Raw genomic sequence first — 17,100 nt, 5'->3', positions numbered from 1 at the left:
GGCTCCAACCCCCCCCAACATCCACAGTCCCCCACACCTTCACAAATACCAACCCCCCCCCAACACACATTTCAAAAATAGCATCTTATGATTTACATTCCAAATCTTCTGGTTTTTAAGAGTTTCTCTCATGATTTTTGACATAGTGTGGTTGGCAATACTGTTGACTACAGAAAAATACTAGAGCGCTACTTCTGCTGTAAAGAACTCGAAAGGTCACAACAGGTCAGGATGTTTTTGACACTATGGATTCGTATTTTAAATCTTTGGGTTTACCTTAAATAATGTGCAGGTGTTTGCACAGCTAACAGTGCTAATTTTGCATTGCACCCTTGAAAGGTTCTCACAACATCCTGAGGTGCCATGGTACCTCAGTTGAGAGTCACTGACCTGCAGGAGGGACAATCCAAACTCCAATTAGCTGGAATAAATGGGATATAATGAATGTGGCTGGAAAAATCAAAGAATTTTCAGTGTGGTTAATACACATAGCAGGATGAGTCTGCTGCGAAGAGTGACAGCTGGGCTCTGGAGGAAGAGGAGACTGGAGAAGTGTTTTGGTGAACTTGGTTGCTTTTCTTGTTGCATATGTTTTCTCATTCCTGTTTTCTGCCTCAGACTCTGTACCAATGACCAGAGACTCATTCTCAACAGGGTACAATGCTCCTCTCCAGGCCAAAAAACCCCCCAAAAATCAAAGGAGAGGATTCAGAATATTTCCACCATAGGCATTTAGACACAGAATCATTCCAGATGCAGTTATGAAGCTGCCTGCTCTAAGTGATGGGTTCTCATCTACCATTCACCAGTCTGCTGTGCAGTGCATTCAACGCTTTCACACTGAGCAACTGCAGAACCTCTGTAGTTTTGAGACTTCTGTCCTGACCATCACTAGGGTCTTTGGAGAAAGTGCCACATCACATCTTCAGGTTTTTTGGTTGTAGCCATGTTGGTCTAAGGACATAGTTGGAAAAAGGTGATTTGCTTGTGCCTGAAAGCTTGCAAAGAACTTTTTTCCAACTACTCAGTTGGTCTAATGAAAGATATCACATCTACCCAAAAAAGCTTGCCTGTGTACATCATGTATTATAATGCAATGACATGACATTGTATTTTGCAGCGCTACAATTATGCTTTGGCAAATGGGTTTCTGTGCCCAGCATTTTTCTTCCAGAGCCTTCATACACAGTTTCAGAGCTCTGCATTCCTGATCCACATTTCTGATTCCTCTCTTTTATTTTTTCCCTACCATCTTCACTGTCACTTGAGCTGAGATGTACCTTCCCAAATTGTGCTCCTGAGTTCCAGGTACAACGGTAGAACCTCGAGTTTGATCCTGGCGGAGCTACCAGACTGATGGCTAACTTAGGAACGAACCGCTCAGTCAACCCAGATAAAAACTGAGTTGGAAAAATACTCAGGGCAATGTAGGGTTGCCAACTCTGAATCTATTCCAGAAGGTTTCATCACATGATGTAATGCCATTAATTATGGTGCATAGACTTGAGGTCAGGAAGGCAAATGCACATGGCTATTACATTTTAAAAACCCATGGGACTACTGTATAAATTCGATTCAACATTTAATATTTCTTTTAATGAATGCCCTATCATTTATCTCCTGGGTGACTCTCAGCACTCACACAGTCAGCTGCTGATGAATGGAAACAATAAGAAGTCCTTATAAACCTGGGGGATCAACTTGCATTGAGCAGCCCAGTTCTTTGCTTTTCCTTACCACCGGGGGGTGCTATGTCTTTTCTCTTTTGCTGGTAAATTAGTGTTCATGATCTCAGTGAAATTTCCTGTGTGCGTACAACTCTCGCTGTCTCACTGTGTGCAAGAGCTACCAGAGGAGAGCAAAATACTGAGGCCAGGTTTGCTCCGCTTCCAGAGTTTGAAGAGGGGTTTCTTCCCCCCGAGGAGCAGAATGGACAGTGTGTGGAAGGACTGGGTGCTTCTCACAGTCCTCTGCTTGGGTTTCTACCAAGGTAAGTTCAGTCTTGTTTACCCCTTACAGAAAGGGAAGCCTCTGTCCCTACCCACCTAATGGATCCCCCTTTCTGTCTCCCACCAGGAGACTCCAGTGTATTTGTGAGCTATTTACTTTCTCACCTTTCTGCCTGTGTTATGATTTCAGGGTTTCTTGCAAAACTCAGGAAGGGAGCTTTCTTCTCTGGATGGTTTAAATGATGCTGTTTATGAGAGTGAGGGGGCAGAGAAGCTGCTATATTTTTAAACTCTCCTTTCCTGGAATTATTTCCCGCTCTCTTCCTTCACTTTGAACTAATCCGTGTGGCAGGCTGAAGGCAAGCTGAAAACAAAACAGCCCCTCTAATCCTATCAAGGGGTAGTGCAAATGCACTGAGATAGAGGGCTAGATTGTTTCTTTTGATGCTGAACCACAGCCCTTTTGAGGGGCAAGCACAGCACATTTGCCCTGACTTCTAGGAGAATGGAGCCTTTGATTCTAAACAGAGCTGCAGATAGAGGGCAGTTTGTCTGAGTTCAGAGAAGATGGTCCTTGCAGTCTATAGAGATGCTCCACTTTGCTGGCATTACTGTGCAGTGTGCACTGATGTGTATTCACGCGAGGAAGGGACAGTTGCCTGTTTCTCTGGGTGCAGCAAATGATTTTGCATCGCTGTATTAACTTGCATGTTCCTGATTTTTAGCAAGGACTAGTGTTCAGAAGGGGTCCGCGTGCCTTTGAAGGTGTTCCTATACTTGTAATCTTATAAGTTTTTTTACATAAGTTGGATACCAGCCAAAGCTGCCAATCCTTAGCTGGTGTTGTGGAGCAATCAGCTGGCCTGGCATCAGGGTTGCTATTTCCTGCATGGTGTCTCGCAGGCTTTTCAGAACATTGAGAAAAGTTTTATAACTGGGGCTTTGCATGATCTGCAGGTAGAAGTCTCTTAGCACAAATTAAAGCCATAACTTGTCAGCGGATGAACGTCTTGAAAATGAAAGAGATGTATCAAACTGGCAAAATGCCCATAGAGGTTGTTTAGGAATTTGCTCTAGATAATTCCTGAGGTCCCCCTCAGCCTCTGGATTCTGTGACCTACTTGACACATCTACATGTTCATTAATGCACCTCACATACTGCGCATTTAGTTTAGTACTCGGTTAATAAAGGACTAAGTAAATGCACAGTACCTAGAGTTACTGTGCAGTAGCACCAGCACAGTTATTTAGTGACGCTTACCAGTGGCGATGGGTAAGGGGTGCATGGGGGTACGCATGCACCCCCTGACTGGCCGTGCTCCCCGCTTAGGTGATGGGCAGGGGGGCAGGCAGGAGCCCCCCCGTGAGCGCTGGCCAGGTACTGAGTGTGTCACAGCCACTTTCGGGAGCAGCGCGTCTGCCCACCAGTCGGTAAGTTTTGCCGCAGGGGGATCCCCCCCCCTTCGGCAAGATTGGCTGCGGGGGAACCCCCGGTCGTTCATTAGTCACTGGGGGACATGTGCCCCCCAACTAAGGTGGCATGATGCTTATTGTGCATTTGCCTAATAACACTGTGCAATAAGCTATTAGCACGGTTTGTGCTGTGATGCAGTACTGCTTAGTGTTATTAGGCTAATTTGCAGTATGCGTCTGGTGTAGATATGTCCACTGGCTCTATCCTACTACAGTTGATGCCTATTAGTAACAACAAGCTGGTGCCTGGCCACTGTGTTGCTCCTAAGAAGTCGTTGCCATAATGGGGAGTGCTGTCTGAAAACATGGTATGGGAAATGTAGCTGAGGGATATGTTGCTGGTAAGCAGCTGTTGCTCTAAACAGGTGTTGCTAAGTGAGTATCAGCTGTACACAATCCCTGCTCCATCTTCTAGATGGAAGTAAAAAACAGCTCTGAGATAATTGCCAGTGTGCCCTCAGGAAAAATAAAACCCACCCCAGCATCTGGCAATTGGTTTATTCCTGCACATTTATTTAAGAGATGGGAAAAAATTGTGTTTTGTTTTAAATGGTTCCATCTCTGATTGTCTGGCAGATGGAGTGATGATGATCAGTGGAAGGAAGTTAGACAATAATTGCCAAGAGAGCCCCTTTTGATTTTGGGTGGAAACCACTGAATGGCAGAATACTTTAGTTTTCTGTTCACCAGTCATATTGCACATGCTGGTGCTATCTGCACCCTCCAAGCCCTCCCCCACCACCTTCCAGACTGCCATTCTCCAACCCTCCTCTGTTTCAGGGGCTCTGTGCATCCTCCATACCCTTAATATTCATTACCCCTAGTTCAACCTCTCTCCTCACAGGACCTCCATGTATCTCCATATTTCCGTCTCTGCATAGGTCAAGGTCTCTGTGCGTGCTTCATTCTCCCCCTGGCCAAGGGATGTCACGCACATTCCCTTCCTCCCACACCACTGACTACTTTGCTCAGCCTGAAATGCCAGAATCCAAAAATCTCTGGGTGCTGCCTGGGAAATTGTGCAGCACACCTCAGTAAGCAAAAGATCAAGTCACATATCTCTGTTGCCTTGTCTGTAGCACACATCTGATCCAGCTGGCATGGCTAATAGCTATGAAGACTTATTGTGGTGGCATGGACTTTACTGAAAGTTAGTCACCTAGGTCCCTCAGTATCCTGAGCAGGCTTGTACAGCTGTTGCTGAAGTCTGTGCTACTGCACCTTCACTGCTGTGGTTAACTAAACTAGTCAGCTTAAAGTTTAAACTCACCATGCTGCAGTCATACCTCCTGCATGCAGTGGAGATGCATCTAGAGTTATGCTGAAGCTTCAAGCTATGTCACTAAGGCCAGCTTAGAAGGGACCAGTAATATCTTTTATTAGACCAACTAGATGTTTGGAAAAAAAACAAACATTGTTTATTTGCAAGCTTTCGGGCTGAGGGCATGCATTTGTAGGTGGATTGCTGAGCCATGCTGACCCCCCACAGCAGGAGTGTGGCAGACCAAAAGCTACCTTTCTCTGGGGCAGAGGGGCTTCAGTATTGTTTGATTTCTGATTACAGTTGGGAAACATTTTTCAATCAAAACTTTTTCCATCTAAACATGCAGTTTTAAGTGAAGCAAAAATGTTTCATGACATCATATCAATCTTGTTGAATGGTTTCAGTAAAAAAAAAACCTAAAAAAAAGTTTAAAAAATCTAAACCATTTTGTTTCAATTTGTCCATCTACAATGACATTTGGTTTCAACAATTATTTCAGTGTTACTGTTAAAAAATTAAAAATGCTTGACAAGTATTTCACCAAGAACAAAACATTTCGCTTGACTTGACACAAAACATTTTTCCATTTTCCAGAACTGTAATGGAAGTATCAAGTCAGATTTTCTTGGGCAGCTCTCTCTGATATGAGAAAAGGAGGGTGAATACTCAAACCAGAGAATTTTGCAAGTAGGATTGACTTGTTACACCCTAATTCAGGGCCTGGAGTGACTGGCTGTAATAACTGGTGATCACACAGACACTGTTGTTTATGTAGGCTGGCTGGCAGGGGTTGCCATGGGAGGAGCAAAGTCTCTAGCCTTGAAGCTTCAGTGATTTGACAGGACATCACTATTAATTCTAAATGCTCCTGTAGTCCTGTTAAAACCTTCAAACTTTTCTGCCTCTGCTCTTCATTGGTTTTCTTATAGCAGTTTCATATCGATTGCCACTTCTCACTGACAAGTATGTGCGCATGCTATGTCTGCAGCCCCCACTGGGAACGTGTAGAAATCAGGCTTATCCAATGCTCTGGTTTTCCAGTTGTCACAAGTATCAATTCTTCCCCACCAAGCCCTGGCGCATTCCCTGACATTTTGGCACCAGTTGGAGATGGTCTTTAAAAGTTATCATTCATATCCACAAGCAGAGAAACACCTTTGTGTGTGAGTTTTATGCCATACTTTGCCTGACCACTAATGTTTTGATTTTTAACAATTCCTGCAAACCACCTCACATATTTTCAAACCTGTCCTAGCTTTATCACATCATGCACAGCAGCATATAACGTAGGAGACTGTATGTTAAAATTAAACCCAAAATTACTTGGGAACTTAAGAATTCAATCTTTGGCTTTTAGTTGTATCTTTATGCACCTATATACCTAATTTATTTGCATGTGCTCACTTTTTCACCCCCAAAGGTAGCAAAAACTACAGCTCAGTACAAATTAATAAGGCCTTGTGATTTCAACTACTATTACTTGCCTAGGCTACCCCTTCTGTGACCCACATTTTGGGACATAGGATTTTAGATCATGGCTAATTTGTGATGGGTTCATGTATTTTGGAGGGTTCTGGGATTTCCAGCAAATGATAAAAGCTCTGCCTGATGTGCTTCCAAGTTATGTCAAGCCTCCTCCAATACAATATTAATAGCCCCTTGCTGCGAGATCTTCTGTAGAAGTACTCTGAATAAAATGGCATGAGTAGGGCAGGAAAAATGCAGGAACAGACCTAAGTGTCTTAGTCACTCTGTGTAGCATAAGCAAACAGGCACGAGAGAACCAAGCATCTGCCCAGGGCCCAGACAGAGAGGGGGCCTGAAAGTGGTAATTTTTTTCCCATTGTTCAATTATTATTATCATTATCTCTGGCGAAGTGGGGACTGACACTAAACGTTTGCCTGGGGCCACTAGGAGTTTAGGTATAGTACTGCTGTGTAGTATGTAGGGAAAGCAGAGACAATACCCAGAAATTTCAGGGGTCCAGAAAGCAGAGAGAGTGAAGGATTTCATGACAGTGAAGCTCCAATTCAAGTACATTTCATTATAGAACAGATTAAAAGCCCTTCAAAATCAGTGGCCTTTTTTCCCCAGTATTCTCAGTGGGCTTTAGATAAGGCTGTGAATAAAGGTTTTACTTTATTTGGTTATTGTGGGTCCTGGAACTGAATATGAGGTCTCCTTTAAAGTAAGTCTGATCATTCAAGTTTTCTTTTATTTATTTATTAGTGGTACTGCTCCAGATATGCTCAGTGCTCTTCAGAAAGATGAGGAGAGAGAGGTGAGGGGAAGGGAACAACAAGAAGGCTTCTGCCTCTTGGAGTCAGGAAGATTCATTCTATAGATGGTAAGGTTTTCTTCATGAAACCTCAAAACAGACGTAATTCACCATTTCTAAAGGTTTCGTCACATGCTAAATTACCAGGTCACATTTCCGCTAGGTCACAAACCTTTCAGGAAGCCCACGTTTGAGAGAGTGGCATTTTGGATGGAAACAATGAGAGAGTTAGTGGTTTCAGTGTAGTCTCTGCAGATTTTTACTTTGAACTTTTTCTTGGAACCTAAAACAAAGTGAAACCCTAGAGATAAGGCCACTGGAAACAGATGCCATGGAAAGTTCTGCACTAAGGTGAAGAAAGCATCTTTTCAAGATTCGGGCTAGTGTGAGTGTGATGTTTTAAATGCGATTGTAAGCTTTGTGTTCAGAGTTCCTTCTGAAAGCAGACTGAGGCAGTACTTACTGATTCTGTACAAATAGATTGAAACACTAGCTTTAAAGTCTCCATGCATACTCAGAAAATGACTGGTGGTTGACAACATCGGTCAAAAATGGTTCTTCCTTAGCTCTTTCAGATAGTTCAAAAAGCATTAGTGTAGAAGGGATCAAGCCCAGCCTCACTGTCTCACTTCTTGTAAAGCTTTGGTCACAGTAACAATTGAGAGCTGATCTGTTTTCAGTGCTGCATAAGAGGGGAAGCTGGGAGGCACATGTCAATTCAGTGTACTCTCCCAACATGAGCACATTTTAACAGAAGTAGGAAATGCAATTTGTTCATATCAGTAGGCTGAGAATGCTACAGCTTAATGATTATCAGTTCAGATAGTCTTACAAAATTTTCATGAAAATATACCGTTTTGCTACTGTATCTACTAGATCAGGAGTTAAAGACAGGCAGGGGAGGAACACCGCATTTCCCCTCCTCTGCTAACAGCGGATGGAGGATTAGCCTTTCCCTAACTAGACTAATCAGCACTTTCTCACAACTTCATCTTATCTTTGGCTGGTAGGCTAAGAGATCCCTTCTCCTCATGTTAAAATCAACTCCAACCCCTGGTCACAGCAAAGAGGTTCTTAAAAGGACCATAAATAGCATATTTTCCCCTGGTGAAGAGAGTGAGCAGAATGTTACCAGACTTATGGAAGGAAAGGAATAAAGAATGAGAGCAACTGAATGGGACCAAGATTTAGGTGATCTGTAGGAGGGTCTGGAAGCTTTTAGAGAGACAGAAGGAGGAGCACTCCACTAGATACACAAAGCTCTAGATACACTATAGTTCATTTGAAGATGCTTATGATACAAAGTTCTTTACATGGACACTTGCTTTCCCCACATTTTGTTTGTTGTGTAAAATAAATCTTGCAGCTTTAGACCTCAGTTGGGACACAAAATCATGCCTTCTTTCAAGCCCCCAGAATGTTTGCATCAATCCTGCTTGCATTAGCTCACCACAGAGCACAAGAACCGAGTGCTAGATTGCATCACAGGCCACAAGGCAAAACTGGAAGACTGAAGTACTGCAAGTAAGGCAGGCAAAATAAGTTTGCCAAGACATTTGCATTGGATCACTGCTGGGAAGACCCTCCTGAATGAAACCCAGCTGACTAGCCAAGGCCCCAACTGCCCAGCTGTATTCATGGGGCTGGTAGGCCAAATGGGTGACCTGCACTTCTCACTGTGAGACTTTCAGGCAGCAGCTGTGGAAACTGTTCAGAAGGAGTTCCTCATCACTATCTAACCAGCAAAATTACTACTTTGGCTAAATGTTACTTGCCCACCACACCAGAAGATGATTTCCACAGTGTTATATTGGGACACCACTGTTGGTATCCACAAAGAAAAACTGGGCATCATGAAAGCAAAGATAATTTTGCACCCATCCTCCTAAATCTAGGAATGATTAGGGGTGTCAGCAGGAGTCATAAATCCATCCGCTCTGTTTTGTCAGGTTTATCACATGCAGTCAGATATCAGGGAAGTGGAAATCTTGATTATGATAGGAAAGTGCCACATTCTGTCAGGAAAGCCCATTAGGTTATCAAATACCCTGAAACAGCTGTAAGGCCAACAGCATATCAACACATCACAATATGCCCAGATGATACAGTCCAGAAAGCCGTAGTTTGTTGGATGGCAGGTCCATCCAAATAAATTGTTCTTTTCTTCAGGGGCTAAACGTCCATGTCACAGTGGATGTTTGAAAAGTAGGAAGTAGATTAAAGAAAAAGTGCTGATGTTTCAGAGTTGTTTCCATTTAGCAGCATTAAAAATGGCCCAGTTTCCTGCTATTCATCATAGTATCATAGGGTTGGAAGGGACCTACCTAAACAGATCATCAGGTCTGACTCCCTGCCCCGGGCAGGAATAGGTGCTGGGGTCATATCACCCCAGTCAAATATCTGTCCAGCTTTCTCTTGAAGACCCCCAATGAAACCCATTTAATTCATGATTTTTTTTATGATTTAATTTTATAGAAATATTTACCATAAAGTGTAGACATATGTTTATTGAAATTACCAAAGGCTTTTGGTTTTGGTAAACAAAATATTTGAAAATTATTTTCCAAAGAAATGGTTAGTGTAAAAAAATCTTTTATCTTCTAAATTTTTGTAATGTCAATGCTAGTTCCCACTAACTGTGCTGTGGCTTGTTTGGTGTCTCTTCCCTTTTTAATCAGTACAATGTAATGAATATAATTACAGGTTTGTGCTAATGTTACTGGCTCAGTTTTTTCTATTTACATTTGATCTCCAATTTCAGATGTATGCAATAAGTAGAGAATCAAAGAAATAAGAGGTTTTTCCCCTGGATGGAGGTTAGTAGGAATTGTTCTACTAGTTGCTTAGGATGTGTTGAAATATGACATTAGATAGTATTCCCTTAGGGAGAAGCCCAGTAAAGGGAGAGTGTTAAAGAGGGGCATGGTTGAAGATGCATGAACTTTTAATGCCATGTGCAAGATAAAAGGTAGTTTTCTGCACTATGTGGAGAATATTTGGAAATCAGGATGGAAAAATTCTCCTTGCTGGTGAATCCAGCCAATATTCTTGGGAGAACAAAACATTTACATTTGATTTCCCAAAGACTACACCTTATCTAAACAGTGCAGGGAGAACGCAAAGAGTGTCAGGGCTATCAAACGCCATATTTTCCCCGCCATCACCCAGATCTCTATCTATGTAGGACTCACAGTCCACTAGACAGCTATACAGAACACCCCACTGTGCTTGGAAAACAGAAGGGAGATTCATAAAGTTAAACACTTTCCCCAGATGGTCACCTCTGCCCTTCATGCCATGGGCATGGGATCTGTTATAAAAAGCATTAGTTAGTTGTATTTATTTTTCATGATGGATGGTTTCCACAACATCTGTCAGTGAAGGAAGAGTTGTTTTAAGATGCTGAGACTTGTTGAGTAGGTAAAACTATGGATATATTCTTCAGTGCTTTAACAGAAAAGGTGTACAATTCAACTTTTCGTAGTTCTTTCTCTTGAATTTCCTCGTCATAGATGAGATCTGAAAGAGGGCTTATCAAAGTAGTTCACTGGAGCCAGGTATGTCAGCTATTATATATACTTTTACATGCTCAAAAATATTTCAGACCTAGCTTCAGATATTAAAATCTCGTGTTACTGAATGAGGGAATCTTGGACAGGTCATTAAGGCAAATGTCTGCTCCTAAAAGCAAAATGCCGTGACTTCCTTGACTTCTGCTTAGACAGCAGCAACTAGCAGATAGGCAGAAGAGGTACTGATTTAACAACGAATGTCTAAGATGGAATCTAGGGTGGAATCTCAAAGAACAATACTTTTGTATTGTAATGCAATGTCTGTATGAGATATAAGGCCAGCTGCTGGATTGTCTCAGCCCACACGTGAGTGCTACTCACTGGGCACAGCTACACGAGATGCTACTGCACAGTAATTACTGCGCATTTATTTAGTACTTGTATAATCAAGCAAGTATTAAGTACTTGTAAAATTTAGTATGTATAATCAAGTACTATGTAGTAGCGCTGGTGAATGCCTTTTAAGTGACGGTACTGTGTACTAGCCTAATAATAATGCGCAACAGCATATTAGCACTGTTGGTGTTGTGATGTGCTACTGCGCAGTATTATTCAGCTACTGTGCAGTCTGCGTCTCATGTAGATGCGCTCACTGACCCTCACCAAGGATTGCAGTTATAACTGTAGAGTCATAGTAAGTAAGGAGGGGAAAGCCATACAATCTGCCAGGCTGGCAACACAAGGTGCTACAGATCTGTTCCTTCTAACTGGAGCAGCCATTCTCTTCTCAGCCTCTCAGAACTGAATACAATTGTGGTTTTATGGCTTTATCTGCAGTACAAAGAGAAGCTAATACAACAAGTCTCCATGTTTTGGGAGCTTCATGAAATAGGGAATGGCCATTCTTTGAGGGAGAAAATTGGTGGAGATGCTTGGACTTCTGTGATTTCCAGGGGACCTCAGAGAGCGAAGAAACACAAAGAATCCCACAGACAATTTTCAAAGGTGTTGAAAGTGGAGTTTCCTTCAATAGAGCCCTAGCTTCCCTTCCCCTTGCTCCCTCGAGGCCCCAGTGTGAATGGGACACTTCCTGTTCAAATAGGTATCAGTAAACACATCCAAGATTCCTGTTGTATTAAGTCCCCTCACAGTCAGATTGAGAACCACTCCTCTGAGTTTATGTGAAAATATCCACGGCCCAAACTTCTGACATGGCCCAGGAAAGACCCACCCAGCAATGGCATCACACCAATCCTACTTTGACTGCATTTTCTTCGATCGCCCCCTTGTGAGAAAAAGTTTAACAAACATAATATGGAAATAAAAGGAAATAAAAATACATTTAAACAATCCAGGGGTACCAGGAAGTCCTGAGGTTAACACTGTTCTAAATACAGGTAGCAATGGAGAGAAACCTCTTTCCTATACTGTCACTGGTCTAAGATCAACTTCGTTGTTACAACTGCGGCTCTACTATTGGCTGAAAACATCATGTGATTCTCAGTAGGTGAACAGATATGGCTTTGCATGACAGACTAAGTTCAGGTGTCTATAGGGACTTAGGCTAGGGTATAGTTTCCAAATTATGTGAACAAGATTTCTTTGTGATCTGCATGAGTAGCCAGATGGCCTTTAAACCAAATTAACCTGATCCTGTTTAAATACTGAGTGATGTGTGTGATGGTTGAGAAGAAGGCAGCTCCATTGCCCCCTGCTAGATGCAGCACATGCAGAACCTCAAATTAAGTAAAGGTGGAGCTCATGGAACAACAGGATGTTATGAAATAAGTGAACATTTTGCAATAATAATGCCCTCTCTGAAGTAAAGCAAACTCTCAGGACACCCAACCAAGCTGCCTCCCTTTTTTGATAACAGTTGTAAAAATAAAGAAGTCCATTAAATGTTCTTTCCAATTCTGAAGGTGTGTCCTGTAATATTAAGGCTTCTGCAAGAGAGGTCCAGGAGCCTAGCTGGAGGCTCAGCTAGGCAGAATCCTGGGGGAACTCCCTCCACACACTGCACCACTAACCTAGGATGTCCTACCTCACCATTTCAACCTTAGCACCTCACAGATGTGTCCATTTACCAGTAGCTGCCCTGTAGTTTTCCAGCCATTTCAGATGTGCCATTGGTAGTAAGTTACAGGGAATGATTTCTTAACTCTGCAGAGGCCAACAAGTTAAGGCATCCAAGCATCAGCAGGCTCCACCCTCCCTCCTCCTCAGAGAAAATGAAAAATACAGGCTTGCAAAAACAGGGCGTGGTCAAAAGCCAGCCTGATCTCTGCAGGCCATAACACATTGCTATTTCTTTTTATCAGGCATTAGCAGAGCCTAGACTGTGGAGAAGTAAAAGCTGGATATAACACTAGGATCAGAGTGTGCAACTGACAGATACTTTTTAATTTCCTCATTTGAGAGCCATACTCTGACTCCTGTCAGCCTCCCCCACACAGATAAAGCTATTGCTCCCCTTTGATCTCTCCCTGTAAAATTTGCAGTGCTAATGCATCCTGTAAGTCAGGGGTGAGCAATTATTTTGGCTGGAGGGCCGGCCGCTTAATGAGCTTTGGTGAGCTATCAAGGGCTGCAAGGGTAGCCCCACCCCTTGACATATGCCCTCTCTCCCTGGCCCAGAAGTCTCACCCCCTAGTCCCTGACCTTTGCTACTGGAAGTCCTTCCCATTGCCCCCAGAAGTACTCCTTTTGGGAGGGGCGGGGGTTGCCATCTTAGAACTGGGGGAAAAAACCCATATAGTAAAAATCAAACATCTACTATAACATATTTTAATTTTATTTCAAAGAATATTTTGTCCTGATTAACGTGGTTGTGTCGTATATCTAGAGGCGATTACATAATAGCTCAAAATAAAGTCTTACTCTTGTATATTGTGTGTGGTTGGGGGTGGGTGTTTGTGGTGGGGTATGCCTGTGTCTGGGGTTTGTGAGGAGGTGTGAGTGGGTGGGGGCATGGGGTGTGTATGAGAGGGGGTGTGTAGGTGTGGGTGGATATGGGGTTTGTGGGGGAGTGTCTGGGTAGGGTGTGGGGGAGAGTGTGGTTATGGGTGTGAGGGAGGGTGTGGGGTTTGTGGGGGAGTGTTAGGTGTGGGAGGGTATGGGGGGTTTCTGAGGGGGTGTGTGTGGGGGGGCGGGCTTGGCCCCATGCAGAGCACAGCAGGGACAGCTACAGGCTGGGCCGGATGCAATTAATTGTACCTGTGGGCTGGATGAAATTGCCTGGCAGACCGGATCTGGCCCATAGGCCTTATTTTGCCCACTTCTGTTGTAACTGCTTCCCCTATATCCACTGTGTGACTGGCCCAAATAATAGCTGACATCCAGGATTAGGTAGGGCAAGCTCCTTGGCACAATTAAAACTGTACATTTGTTACACTTCCAGCACACTAAGCTTTCTGCCAGCTGGAAAGACATCTTTTTCCTAAGGCTAAGTTGTGCTTTTAACTTTTCCCATACACAGTTATATAAAACCAAGGAAGTTTTAATACCTAAACCTGTTGCCCCTAAAAAGAATGGGAGTTAGTCACTGACTTCACTGTGGAAGAAGTAGGACTGAACCCTGAGACTTAACTAGGTTCTCATCCTCTTGCTCCCTGCGACCTACTAAAGAAAACCATGTTAATATTGTGAGTCCTGCAAAGTAGGAGGTACTGAAACAAAAGAGCTTTGGATTTAAACCACATTCCCTTTGAAAGCACTGCACGGCCATGCAGTAGATCTGAATTCAGATTTTGCTTATGCTCTTTTACTTTCTAAGGCTGGTAGCAGCCCAACAGAGCAGGGATGGCCGACCTGTGGTATGAGTGCCACAGGCAGCTTCTGTGCATGGCATGCAGCATATCAAGGAGGGGACAGGCAGCCAGGGGTGGATCCATGATTTGGCAAAGCAGGGTGCAGCCATCTGCACTGTAGGAGCAGCTGTATCCCCTCTTCCCAGCCTCCTCCCCGCAAGCACCAGTGTGGGCAGACAGTGCCACCAGAGCCTCTGAGGACTTTTTACAAGTTCCCAAAGCATTTAAGAATGCCCTCTTCCTTACAGTCTGTGCTTAAAGACATGCTTCTTCCTCTCCCCTTTCCTGCTCCCCTGTCTTGGAGGAAGGGAGAACTTCAAAGCCTTTGAAACCTTTGTGCAGAGGCTGGGCTCAGCAGGGAACAGTGGCAGCGGCAATGTGTGAGGGGTTCCATGCCTGCTCCCAGCGGGTAGCCGGGGTGTGGGAATGTACCCTCCACCCATCAATGCTGTTCCTGCTGTTCTCAGCTGAGTCTAGTCCCCATGCAGCCTGGCAGGTGTGGGGAAGGAAAGGGGAGGCAGCAGGTGGCAGGGGTGGGGAAGGAGAATGGGGGGGAGGCATGCCTTTGAGCATGGAGGGGAAGAGGGGATTCTTATGTATTTTGGGGACTTAAAAAAAGTCCCCAGGGGCTACCATGATATGGTAGTCCAAAAGGGGGGTGCAGCCATGCCACTGCACCCCCTCAAGATCTGCCCCTGAGGGCAGCACAGCAACATATAAGGCAGGAAACAGAAAGCAAAGGAGAAGTTCAGACAAGGAGCACAGAGTTGGAAGCAGAAAGCAATGCAGTAGATTGGGCAGAGGAAGGAGAACAGAGTGGTACTTGGAGAGCGGGGGAATAATTTGTGGCATGCCTGCAAAAGGCTGGCCCCCCCACTGACACAGCATAGGAGGAGGCACTCTGAACTCCCAGACTGAAATGCCTTTCTTCATTGAGCTGGTGGCCCCTGCTGGCCAGCTTTTTAAACATGTTTTTGAAATGTATGAAATACTTTGTTTAGTATTACTGACTTCGCACCAGAATACCTAGCGACATTTCTTTCAGGATTGAATGGATTTTGTCACTCCTGTGAACCAAGTTCACTGTTTTCTGCTCTCTCTGACTCACAGCTTTACACTGTATTTGACACTGATTGATTAAAAGTTGTCTATGCAAACATGTCTTGCAATGCTTCTTATCTCATTTTATACTACAAAAGAAAGTGTGAAGTAACCAATACCGGTACAAAGGAAAAGTACAGATCAGACAGCTGAGAGATTATAGTTATCCAGCACTGGAGATGCCTTATATTTTAGCTCCTGTTAGTGAAACCTCTTTTTTGAGCCTTAAAAAAATAATTCTGAAACAGTTTGCATCTAAGAGTAATAGTAATGGCACAGACTAGAGGAGTTTATAGTGTACAAAGATCATTCTGAGATCAAGAGATTACAGTACAATGAGACAGGGTAAGATGTCAGGCTTAATCTTTAAGGAAAAGATGATCTGAAACAGCAGAAATGCCCTGTACTATGTGTTCACCTAATCGAGGAGGTATGAATAACTGGCAAGATCACTGAGAAGAAGGACTCCTGGGATTGCAATCCCTCAAAAAACCCAGCTGCACAGTGTATGAGCCTGTACAGTTTGCTTAACTAATCCATCCATGTTTCAGTTTAAAATATGTGTAAAGCAATATTCATCTATCTCACTGGGCAGTCCTGGTGCTTATTGAATTAGATCTTCCTTTCAGAGAAGTGCAAAGTGTCATTATCCTTCATCTTGTCTTACATGTTAATTCCTGATGTTTTCTTTTCCTTATACAGAACAAGTGATGGCTTTCATGATCACCGCTCCTTACTCACTCTACATCTGCCCCGAAGGACAGAATGTCACCTTGACGTGCAGGATCTCTGGGCCACTCTCTGACCAGAATGACCTACTTCACAAAACGTGGTTTTTCAGCAGCAGTGGGGACCAAAACTGCTCTGAGAAAAAACATATTCGCAACATCACTGAAAGAGAGCTGCATGAAGAATCAGGGAATCACCATGGACCATCAAGCAACATCACTGGAAAGTATCTTCATGGGGAACAAGCATACCACCATGGGCTGGCAAGCACCTCAGACCATCATGGGACATTTCATATCATCATGATGAACCTGACACTGCATGATAGTGGAAATTACTGCTGCTATGTGATAGAGTTTAAAAAGCAACATGGCAAACCACACACCCAGCATGTGGCTCATGGCTTCATGGAACTCCGCATACAGAAAGGTAAACATGACTAGGAAATGTACACAGAATAAGCATGGGAGAAGTATTCCAGGTTGGTATCGACCTGGAAGGATGTGGGCAATGGGGTCCTGCAAGACTCGGTCCTTGGACCGATACTCTTCAATGTCTTCATCAGTGACTTGGATGAGGGAGTGAAGTGTACTCTGTCTAAGTTTGCGGATGATACAAAACTGTGGGGAGAAGTGGACACACCGGAGGGCAGGTAACAACTACAGGCAGACCTGGACAGGTTGGACTAATGGGCAGAAATCAATAGAATGTGATTTAACAAGGAGAAATGCAAAGTGCTGCACCTAGGGAGGAAAAATGTCCAGCACACCTACTGCCTAGGAAATGACCTGCTCAGGAGCATGGAAGTGGAAAGGGATCTCAGAGTCCTAGTGGACATCCAAGATGAACATGAGTTGTCAGTGTGACGAAGTCATCAGCAAAGCTAACTGCACTTTATCGTGCATCAGCAGATGCATGAGAAACAGAACCAAGGAGGTGATACTTCCCCTCTATTGGGCACTGGTCAGACTGCAGTTGGAATAC

The 17,100-nt window shown here is 43.8% G+C and overlaps 2 protein-coding genes across 2 annotated transcripts in view; one reads left to right on the top strand and one right to left on the bottom strand.

The window, feature by feature from the left end:
• CDH23 (cadherin related 23) overlaps window positions 1–17,100 on the bottom strand; it is a 626,459-nt gene that overhangs the window by 54,675 nt on the left and 554,684 nt on the right. The gene's annotated exons all lie outside the window — the stretch shown is intronic.
• VSIR (V-set immunoregulatory receptor) overlaps window positions 1,654–17,100 on the top strand; it is an 18,344-nt gene continuing 2,897 nt past the window's right edge. The window contains exons 1-2 of the mRNA XM_019507823.1: window positions 1,654–1,990; window positions 16,090–16,545. Of these exons, the coding sequence (XP_019363368.1) occupies window positions 1,786–1,990; window positions 16,090–16,545 (661 nt within the window). The 5' untranslated portion in view covers window positions 1,654–1,785. The remainder of the gene's footprint in view (window positions 1,991–16,089; window positions 16,546–17,100) is intronic.

The sequence above is a fragment of the Gavialis gangeticus genome, unplaced genomic scaffold (assembly GCF_001723915.1).
Source record: "Gavialis gangeticus isolate Ggan-Ray unplaced genomic scaffold, GavGan_comp1, whole genome shotgun sequence".
Classification (NCBI taxonomy): domain Eukaryota; kingdom Metazoa; phylum Chordata; order Crocodylia; family Gavialidae; genus Gavialis; species Gavialis gangeticus.
Note: the sequence above shows the minus strand (reverse complement) of the source record. Positions and strands in the feature narration are given on the sequence as shown.